We start from the raw sequence: 11819 nt of genomic DNA on the forward strand, positions 1-11819 counted from the left end.
TTTTAATTCATGTAATTTTAAAATCGTTATAAAACTGTAAATTCTATGTGGTCTTAAAAAAAGTATTAAATCCTTTAAAATCTCTAAAACATTTAAAATATTTTAATTTCTTGAAATTCTTGAGACATTTTTTTAATCATGAAAATTGTAATCTTTGCAAAATCTTTAATATCTTTGTGAAATCTTTGAAAATGTTTAAAAAATTAAATATTTGGTAACATTTTGAAATCCTTAAAATCTTTATGAAATCTTAAATCTTTATGAAATCTTTTTATATCTTTTGAAATATTTGGACATCTTTGAAATCTTTTAAAATCTGTAAAATCTTTTGAAATGTTTGAAAACTTTTGAAAACTTTTAATTTCTAGCATTCTTTGTGTGATTTTAGAAATCTTCGTAAAGTCTTAGGAAACTTTTTGAAATCTTTTTAATCTTTATGAATCATTTGAAATATTTAAAAATATTTTAGAATCTTTTAAGTCTTTTGAAATCTCTAAAACATTTGAAATCCTTAAATTTTTTTAAGTCTTTGTGACCATTTTTTCATCGTCGTGAACTTTTGTAATTTTTGTGAAAGTTTTAAAATCTTTAAAATCTTTATGAAATCTTTTAAATCTTTATAAATTTTTTCCCCGTCTTTTTAAATATTTTGACATCTTTGAAATATTTTGAAATATTTAAAATCTTTTTCAAACTCTTAATTTTTTCATTCTTTGCGTTATTTTTTTTTAAATCATTGTAAAATTGTGAAATATTTGGAAAGTCTTTAAAATTGTTTTAAATCTTTATGAACCATTTCAAATATTTTGAAATATTTTGCAATCATTAAAATCTTTTGAAATCCTGATATCTGGTAAACACTAAAAAGTCGAGTGTTCGACTCTTCGAGAAAATTGTTAACTGATCGAATTTTAATTATTTCACTCACCAAAAAGTATCGTAGTTCAGGACTAGTACATGCCTCGCATTTGCATATAAAACAGTACTGATTCTTTAAAGTTTCCTGCCTATCGTCCTTCGACATTCGTCGGAAGTGCGGACCTGAAAAATAAAATTTATAATTTCATAAACATATTTCTTGAACAGAAAGGAAAATTCGCTAATTATTTAAAACATAAGTACTGAGAATCCATAAATACTAACCATAACAGTTAAGAACTTCCTCCCCTGCTGCAATGTCTTTTGTCGCTTTAACGATAAGGTGCTGATCCCAGAAGCTAAAAGGAAAAGCCCAAATTAAATTCTATCAAATTATTAAAAAGTACATGCCGCCATTTTCGATTAATTCTCCAACCATTCCAAAATTACTTGGAAAATTGTGAAATTATTTTTGCCGCGAAATCCCTGATCGTTACTGTATGAAGCTTTAATCGTTTTTTGCCATTAAAAAAAAGAGTGCAAATTTTAGAATTATGAGAAATTTAAGCTTTTTTAAATACTATGTTCAATAATAATAATTCCTGCATTTTGAAATACAAAATTTAACTTGATTAGTTCAAGAAAGATGAAATCCAAGTATTCGCAATTATTTAAAATAAAATTTTCAAACCATAATCTTAAAAAAATAATTGCATTCTAACCATACAAAAGGTTAAATTTTTCAAAATCAGGGTGGCCGTTTTAATCGACGAAATAAATTCCCGGGCATTCCCGGGGTTTTTTTTCAAAAATCGCAAACATTTTTCACGACTCAAAGTGGAATTGTTATATTGAACTGTTAAAATTGAAATGTAGAAGTTTTTAATTAAAAAACTTGTATTCAAATGCTCAATAATTTACGCGTATAAAATTAAAGGTATCAAAGTTTTTCAATATAAAAAAATACAATTCCACGTTATCATTTTGAATGCTCTAAATTAAAATATCAATCAATGAACTTTAAAATTTTCAAAATTATATAATTTTAAAGAATTTCAAGCTAGAAACATTAAATATTGAAAAATTGCAAAATTTGTCACTGAACGCTTCTTAAAATAGAAATTCAATTATTTTATTTTTAAATAGTTTAAACATACTTGGAAAACTTCTACATTTTATTTAAAAATCTTGAGAAATCTATAATTTTCAGAAAATCCTGCAAATTTTAGACAAATTCTTTACAATTTGGACGTATAAAACAATTTAACATTTATTATTTGTAGGTGAAATTCGAGTAATTTTAAGAGATATGTAGATATAAAGATATGTTAGATTCTCTTCAAGAATTGTGAAACGCTTCAAAAGAATAAAAACATTTTCTTAAGATTCATAGGAAAATTAAACATTATTTTTCATTTTGAAAAATTGTTTTAAGAGAATACTTAAAAAGTTTTTCAAAGATTTAAATAAAATGTTAAGAAAACTTTCTAAGATTTGCATTTTAATTTTTAATCTTTTTAAAACTGCTAAATATCTCTTAATTTTTTTCTACAAATGTTCACTTATAAATTATACATCAAAATATTAAATTTTCACTTACAAATTAAGAAATTTTCAAATATAACAATTAAAATTGTAACGTTCAAAGTTTAAAGGCTCTACGAATAAAATTTTTTTTCAATTTTCTATGAATTATTAGTTTAAATTCTGAACTAAAAATTGGACAATTTTAATATCTTACATTGAAAATTAAAAAATAAAATGAAGAATATTTACATCTAAAATTATTAAATTCAAAACTGACAATCAAGGTTTTTAATTCAAAATTTTGAAATTGAAATGAAATGGACCTCAAATTCTGAATATTTAAATTTGAAACTACAATATTGTGGAATTTAAAATTGGAAACCTCCAACATTGCATAATTTTAAATACTGCGAGAAATATTGCAAACCTTCAGAGTTTAAATATTCTAAACACTTTGAAAATTGTATACTTTCTAGTTGGAAACTTTCAAGAATTATAAAATGCGCGATAATAATTTCAGAAAGAATTCATAATTTATTGATCAATTTTATGACTTTTTTAAATAGTTTTAATAAACAAATGCATTATTGGGGCATCTGTCGACGGAAAAAATCCTTTTTTTCGAGTTCAGACGTTTTAATTGGGATCTTCATAATAAATTCAACAACATGCATGACTAGTTGATCAATCATTTTTTTAAAAAAAATTTAATCAAATTATTTTTTTTCAATTTCTTAAGAGCTTCTAATCATCTTTTTAAATTATTCAAATTCTTTCCACATTTTTTTTAAATCCTGTAAAATGTAAATATTTTCGTCAAATCTTCCAGCGTCAATTTTGACAATTTGGGAAATCTTTTTAAATATTCAATTAAAACTAATTTTTCAAACTAAAAAGTCATACGTTTTGTTTTAAATTAGGCCGTGGGCTACTTGCACGAAATTTTCAGTACCAATAGTTCAATATTTATTATACATCATAATTCAACAATTTGACTTGTAAATTAAATTTCTTTATTTAGAACAATTACAATTTTAGCGTTAAAAGTTTAGCTTTTTGTTTTGTTTCGAATATTTGATTTATAATTACTCATTTTAAATTAACAGCTAAACATTTTTAAATATAAACCAATTTTTCCTTTTCTGAATTACAAAATGTCAGACGAAAAAAATATTTGAAACTTAATAAAAGCCTTTAGTTATGAATATATTACTTTTAAGTTATTTTGAAATTGAAAATAGTTTATAAGTTTTAAATTTGGTGTTTACGTTTGTTCAACTATTAAGACTTTTCAATTGAAACAATTTAATTTTTAACGTTTAAATCTGAAAATTCTTAAATTTTAAATAGATTCCGGATCGTCCCGTAAAATCAATCAAAAAAGATTGTAGAAAAGATTCTAGAAGATTCTAGAAAAGATTCTAGAAGATTCTAGAAGATTCTAGAAAAGATTCTAGAAGATTCTAGAAGATTCTAGAAGATTCTCCTAAAAAGATTCTTAAAATTACTCAAATTTTGTCTACAAATGTTCATTTGTAAAGTATACATCAAAATTTAAAAATTGCACTTACAAATTAAGCATTTTTCAAATATAACCATTAAAATTGTAACGTTCAACGTTTAAATGCTCTTCGAAATTTTAACGATTTCAGGTTTTCTATGTCAAACAAGAAAAATCTGAAGTTGTTTTAAATTTGTTTTAAATTTAACATTATTTTGGAAATTTTTCAGAACTTCTAAATATCTGTCATAATTAATTGATTTTTTTCTACAATTTTCAGAAAATACTGTAAATTTTCGAAAATTTCTTTACAATTTGAATGTATAAATAACAATGAAGCCTTTATTATTTGTAGGCGAAATGTGAGTGATTTTAAGAGATATGTAGATGTTTTGAAAAGATTCAAATTTAATGTAAAACTTGGAATGATAACCTAATATGAAACAAAATGTAGATTTTCGCAGATTTTAAATAAAAAAATTAGATTCTTTTCAAAAATTGTGAAAGGTTTCAAAATAATAAAAACATTTTCTTAAGATTCCGAGGAAAATTAAAAAAAAATTTCATTTAGAAAAATTATTTTAAGAGAATATTAAGACAGTTTTTCAAAGATTTAAACCAAATTTTCAAAAAAGTTTCTACAGGATTTTAAGAAAACTTTTTCAAATTTGCATGATAATTTTTTATGTTTTTAAAACTCCTAAATATCTCTTAAAATTACTCAAATGTTTTCTACAAATATTCATTTGTAAATTATACATCAAAATTTAAAATTCTCACTTAAAACTTAATCATTTTTCAAATACAACAATATTGAAATTGTAACGTTCAAAGTTTAAATGCTCTTCGAAATTTTAACGATTCCATGTTTTCTATGTCAAACAATTCAGTTAAAGATTTTTTACTTTCAAATATTTGGTTTCAATTTACTTGTCTTAAATAAAAATTCAAAAATTGCTAAATATTCAATAATTAATCTTTTTTTTTTAATTACAAATTTCAAACTGAATGGGTTAAAAATGGAACATTTTGGACTAAAACAATATTTTAAATTCAATAAAATCCTTTAATTGAGAATATATTATTATGAAGTTATTTTTAATTTGAAAATAGTTTATAAACATTCAGTCACACATTCACATTTGTTTAATGACTAAGGCTTTCAAAGTGAAACCGTTTAAGTTTTAACGTTAAAATCTGAAAATTCTTAAATTTTGAACTAATTTCAAATCGTTTTTGTTCACTTTTTATTACTTAAAGTACAGATACATTTTTAGAAATTTTATTTATTTATGAAATAAAAATGTTTTTTATCCAAAATTTTCAACATCAAAGGCTTTTATTTTTTATTTGTTCAAATTTTTAAGAAAGCATTTAAAAATTCTTTAAATTAAAAATGTAAGCTTAGAAATAAAAACTTTAAATGAAAATTTTGTAAAGCAAACAAATTTTGAATTACGCATTGTAAGCTAAATAATAGCACAATTGAAAAACGTAACAATTCCACTAATTATTTAAAAACTGTTGAAATCGAACGCGGACAGATTTTTCTTCTACAAATTTGTAAAATTCCCGATAAAAAAAAATTCCCGGTCATTTCCCGATTTTTTCCCGTTTCGCAAACATTTTTCACGTACAATGGAATTAAAAAAATAAAACACTAAGGCTAAAAAAATTTCCACTGGGGATAATAAAAACTGAGCTGCAAATGAAAGCAATCAAAGTGGATGAGTTAAGTTTTGAACTTTTAAAACTTAAATTTAAAAGTTTTTAATAAAATTTTTTTTATTTAAATGCTCAATAATTTACGTGTATAAAATTGAAGCTACTAACATTTTTCAATATAAAAAAAATATAAATCCAAGTTATCATTTTCAATGCTCTAAATTCAAAAATCAATCAATGAACTTTAAAATATTCAAAACTATATAATTTTAAGGATTTTTAAGCTAGAAACATCAAATATTGAAAAATGGAAAAAATTTTAACTGAACACTTCTTAAATTGCTAATTCAATTATTTTCCTTTTAAATAGTTTAAACATCCTTGGACAATTTCAACATTTTATTTCAAAATCATGAGAAATCTAGAAATTTTAAAAAATTATTTTGGAAATTTTTTTAGAACTTCTAAATATCTGTCAAAATGAATTGAATTTTTTCTACAATTTTCAGAAAATCCTGTAAATTTTCGAAAATTTCTTTACAATTTGAATGTATAAATAACAATGAAGCCTTTATTATTTGTAGGCGAAATGTGAGTAATTTTAAGAGATACGTAGATGTTTTGAAAAGATTCAAATTTAATGTAAAACTTGAAATGATAACCTAATATAAAACAAAATGTAGATTTTCGTAGATTTTAAATAAAAAAATTATGTTCTTTTCAAGAATTACGAAAGGCTTCAAAAGAATAAAGTCATTTTCTTAAGATTCATATGAAAATTAAAAATAATTTTTCATTTTGAAAAAATTATTTTAAAAGAATATTTAAAAAGTTTTTCAAAGATTTAAACCAAATTTTCAAAAAATTTTCTACAGGATTTTAAGAAAACTTTTTCAAATTTGCATGATAATTTTTTATGTTTTTAAAACTCCTAAATATCTCTTAAAATTACTCAAATGTTTTCTACAAATGTTCATTTGTAAATTATACGACAAAATTTAAAATTTTCACTTAAAAATTAAGCGTTTTTCAAATACAACAATTAAAATTGTAACGTTCAAAGTTTAAAAGGTCTTCGGAATTTTAACGATTCCAGGTTTTCTATGTCAAACAATTCAGTTAAAGATTTGTTACTTTCAAATATTTGGTTTCAATTTACTTGTCTTAAGTAAAAATTCAAAAATTGCTAAATATTCAATGATTAATCTTTTTTTTTTAATTACAAATTTCAAACTGAATTGGTTAAAAATGGAACATTTTGGACTAAAACAATATTTTAAATTCAATAGAATCCTTTAATTGAGAATATATTATCATGAAGTTATTTTTAAGTTGAAAATAGTTTATAAACATTCAGTCACACATTCACATTTGTTTAATAACTAAAGCTTTCAAATTGAAACCGTTTAAGTTTTAACGTTAAAATCGGAAAAGTCTTAAATTTTGAACTGATTTAAAATCGTTTTTGTTCACTTTTTATTACTTAAAGTACAGATAAATTTTAAAAAATTTATTTATTTATCAAATAAAAATGTTTTTTATCCAAAAATTTCAACGTCAAAGCTTTTATTTTCTATTTGTTCGAGTTTTTAAGAAAGCATTTGAAAATTCTTTAAATTAAAAATGTAAGCTTAGAAATAAACATTTTAAATGGAAAATCTTTAAAGTGAACAAATTTTTAATGACGCATTGTAAGCTAAATAATAGCAGAATTGAAAAACATAAAAATTCCACTAATTCCTTGCAATATTTTGAAACTTTCTATGATGTTTCAAATTAAGAGCTCTTGAAAATGACTTAGAAATGTTAAAAAGTAATTAATCCATGAGTTAATTCATTGAAAGAAAAGTAGCATAGAATACCATAGGTACTAAATTTTGAAAACAGGGTACTTTAAGGACCTTAATTGAAAGTAGGGCACACTAGAGGATATAGCGACCGGCCTGCGAGCTTTTTTCAATTTTTTTTTGTTGTCCAAAAAGAGACACCTGATATCAATATTTTTAATCGATGATTATCCACTGGAGGTTGCATTTTCATAATTTAACAGAAAGCTAGAAAATGAATGAATGATAATTATTAAATACCTATTAATAATATTAGGTTCGCAGGCGTGATTCATCATGCTAGCCGAGAGATAAATCCCGGTCGCTACTCGGTCTTGGTGCTCGGTGGCGACTTTGTCCTTTTCGGACGCAGTTAAATTCAGTCTTGTGATTGCGTGCCCGTTGCAGATCAACTGCAACATGTGCCTCAAAAGCAGGGAACTTATGTAAAGTCTTCTGCCATCTTCAGTCGTGAGATCAACCTCAAAGCTCAAACTGCTGTCGTGGAATTTGCGGACGAAACTCTCATTCAGATCGACGACTTTGAAAAAATCCGTGTATTTGTAGAGGTACAAAGTCAGCATCGTGGCTGTCTGTAATTAAAGAAATTTATTAAAATTCAGGCTGTCCAGCCATTCCTAGGAAGAAAATTCAAGGCCTTTTCCAACTTTTCCAGGTCTCCTTTTGTTGTTACATTTTAGGATTAGATACATTAGGATTTAAAAAATCGCATTTTCTATCTTTACTAATAATAATCAAATTATTTAAACTTCCCAAGAAAACGTATCGCTTCAAATTGGAAAAGGCGCTTAATTTCAATGGTAAAAGAAGACAAAGTAATAGAAAACATATTATTCGCATTAAACAGTGCCTTATTCAGGATTGCTACAACATCCCAATTTCTAAATTCTTCTATATACACTTAGAAGATTATTATTAGTGACGAAAAAAATAATTTTATTTATAAATACACTTTGAACACTTTTTAATCGAGTTTTTAAATCAAAAACATAAATTTTGAACCTAAAAATGAATTTTTAACCAAAATCATGAATCTGAAACCAAAAATATGTTTTTTTTAACCAAACAGATGAATTTTTATCCCAAAAGATTAATTCTCTACCAAAAAGACTTATTTTCAACAAAGTACGTGAATTTCTTTTAAGTACTATCTATTTTAAACCAAAATTAGAATAGTTAAAATGCTAGAAAAATAAATGTTCAACCAAAAAAAAAAAGAAATTTTCAACAAAATAGTTTTTTTTCCATAAAAAAAAGATGTTTCAAACAATAATAGAAGAGTTAAATTCTTAGTTAAAACAATCAATTTTTAAACTTAAAAATAAATTTTGAACACAATAATTCAATTTTAAATCCAAAAGATGAACTTTCTACCAAAAAAAGATACAGCTTCAATAAAATATATAATTTTTCAAAAAAAAAAGATAGATTTACAAACCAAAATTAGAATAGTTCAATTTGCTCTTAGAAAAGTCAATTTTAAGCAAAAAAAAATTAATTTTCAACTAAAAATATATATTTCCAAGCAAAAATGGGATAGTTACATCTTTAGTTTAAAAAATTGATTTTCAACTAAAAAGAAACTAATTTCTAACCAAAAAAAATCATTTTTAATCACAATGACGAATTTTTGAACAAAAACATCAATTTTGAACCAAATAGTGGAATTTTCAACCCAAAAAATGAATTTTCTATCATAAAAAAGCGAATTTTCAAATAGATCGTTTTTTTCAACCAAAGAAATGAATTATTAACAAAAAATAAAATAGTTAAATTTTTTACCTAGCAGATAATTTTTAACAAAAAAGATTATGAATCTTTAACCAAAAAATGAATTTTTAACCAAATAGTTAGTTGCCTTTTCAACCCGAAAGATTAATTTTCTATCAATAAAGACTCATTTTTAACAAGGTACATGCACTTTCATCTAAAAAGGATCAATTTTCAAACAACATTTAAATAGTAAAAATGCTAGAAAAATAAATGTTCAACAACAACAACAAAAAAACAATTTTGAACAAAACATTTCCTGATCATCCAAAAAAATGAATTTTTAACCAAAAATATAAGAATTAAATTCTTAATTAAAACAATCAATTTTCAAATTGTAAAAAAAATTCTCAACAAAATAATTCGATTTTAAATCCAAAAAATGAATTTTCTACCAAAAAGATACAATTTCAATAAAATATATCAATTTTCGTCTAAAAAAATAAAATTTACAAACAAAAAATAGGATATTTCAATTTTCAATGCCAGAAGTAAAAATTTTAAACAAAAAAAAACGAGTTTTCAGCAAAATTAATTAATTTTCAACTAAAAATATAAATTTCCAAGAAAAAAATGGAATAGTTACATCTTTAGTTTAAAAAATTGATTTTTAACTAAAAAGAAATTTCAAACCAAGCAAATTATTTTTTAATCACAACAATGAATTTTTGACCAGAAATAAAATTTTTTAACTAAATGTGAAATTTTTAACCCAAAAAATGAATTTTCTATCAATGAAAAAGCGAATTTTCAACTAAATAGTTTTTTTTCAACCAAATTGATTAATTTATTATTATTGTTAATTTATTAATTTTAACAAATTTATCAAAAATAAAATAGTTAAATTTTCTGCAAAGCAGATAATTTTTAACGAAAAAGATTACATTTCTATAAAAAAAATGTAAATTTTAAACAAAAAAAGAATAGTTTAAGTGAATTTTCAAGTAAAATTTTGAATCATCATTCAACTAAACAATTTAATGTTCAGCGAAATACATGAATCTTCAACTGTAAGATAAATTTTCTACAATAAATAAAACAATTGGATTTTCATCTATTAAAATAAATTTTCAACCCAAAAAGATACTAATTTTCAACAAAATAGTTACATTATTAAAGAAAGAAATGAATTTTTAACCAAAAGGATGAAGTTTCAACTAATGGAAGTATTCTTCTACCAAAAAAATACGCATAGTTGAACTTTCACGTAAAACTGATCATTTTTTAACTAAAAATAGAATAGTTAAATTTTCATTAAAAAAACAATTTTCAATGAAATAATATAATTTTCAACTCCGAAGATAAAATTTCTATTGAAAAAGGTAAATTTTCGACAAAACACTGAACAGTTACATTTTGAATTGAAAAAATTAAAACTAAGTAAAAAAAAACTCATTTTTGAACAAAAAATATCATTTTTCAACCAACAGTCTGAATTTTCTACCAAATTCGATGAATTTGCAATCATATACATTAATTTTCAACCAAATATTTGAATTTTTAAAGGGATTTAAAACAAAAAGATGAATTAGTCACTAAGAAGATTAGATATTCTCCCATTAAATTCAAATTTTGAACATTGATCCTTTTACTAAAAATTCAACTATTCCAGTTGAAGCTTTATCATTTTAATAAAAAAATTCATGACTTTGGTTGAAAATTTCACTACTTTGTTAAAATTTTGTTGTTGAAATTTTTCTTTAGGTTAAACGTTCATATATCTTGTTGAGAATTTATCATTTTTGCTGAAAAATTTAACTATATTTTTGAAAAATAGTCTTTATGGTATAAAATTAATATTTCCGGGTTGAAAATTAAACTATTCATTTAGGTTTATTAGGTTGAAAATAAAAATGAAAGCCTAAAAATTAAAATCTAAAATGGCACATTTTTTTAATGGAAGATTTTCAAAATATGCATCTCCAGTTGAAAAAAATCAATTTTCAATCAAAAGGAAACGAATTTTCAGCTAAGGAAATTAATTCTTTATGACAGTGATGAATTCCCAACAAAAAATATGAATTTTTGACCAAGCAGTGGAATTTTCAACCAAAAAGATGAATTTTATATTAAAAAAACAATTCAATTTTCCACAATAAATGGAATATTTAAAGTGTATTTTTAACTAAAATAATAAATCTTCAACTAAAAAAAGATTTAATTTTTAACCAAATACATAAATTTCCAAAAAAAAAAAAAAGATAAATTTTCTACCAAAAGTAAAATACTTAAATTTTCAGTTATTAAAATAAATTTTCAAAAAAAAAAGAAATGAATTTTCAAGAAAAAAGTTTAATTTTCAACCACAAAAATTAAAGGAATTTTCAACCAAAAAAGGTTTGTCAACGAAAAACGTTATTAATTTGCAAAAAAATAGTTAAATTAAAAAAAAAAATCTAAAATTTTCTACCAGGAAAGATACATTTTTAAACAAAAATATTAAACTTCAAGCAAAATTAGTTAAATTTAATATTTAATGTTACAAGACAACAAATAAAAACGTATTTTTAACAAAATAGTTCCATATTCAACTAAAGAGTTGTATTTTCTAGGGAAAAGCGATAACAGGGAGGGTGCCGACGGTAGCGGAGATGAAATGTCGATGAAAGAAGAAAGGCTAAAGGAAATTAGAGAAGTGATGATAGAGGTAA

General features: G+C 22.9%; 1 protein-coding gene across 1 annotated transcript in view; it reads right to left on the reverse strand.

The window, feature by feature from the left end:
- Positions 1–11819, reverse strand: part of LOC117181095 (SET and MYND domain-containing protein 4-like) — a 79687-nt gene that overhangs the window by 42047 nt on the left and 25821 nt on the right. The window contains exons 6-8 of the mRNA XM_033373664.1: positions 7639–7970; positions 1144–1217; positions 929–1041 (exon numbers count right to left, since the gene is read on the reverse strand). Of these exons, the coding sequence (XP_033229555.1) occupies positions 929–1041; positions 1144–1217; positions 7639–7970 (519 nt within the window). The remainder of the gene's footprint in view (positions 1–928; positions 1042–1143; positions 1218–7638; positions 7971–11819) is intronic.

This window comes from Belonocnema kinseyi, chromosome 10 (assembly GCF_010883055.1).
Source record: "Belonocnema kinseyi isolate 2016_QV_RU_SX_M_011 chromosome 10, B_treatae_v1, whole genome shotgun sequence".
Classification (NCBI taxonomy): Eukaryota; Metazoa; Arthropoda; class Insecta; order Hymenoptera; family Cynipidae; genus Belonocnema; species Belonocnema kinseyi.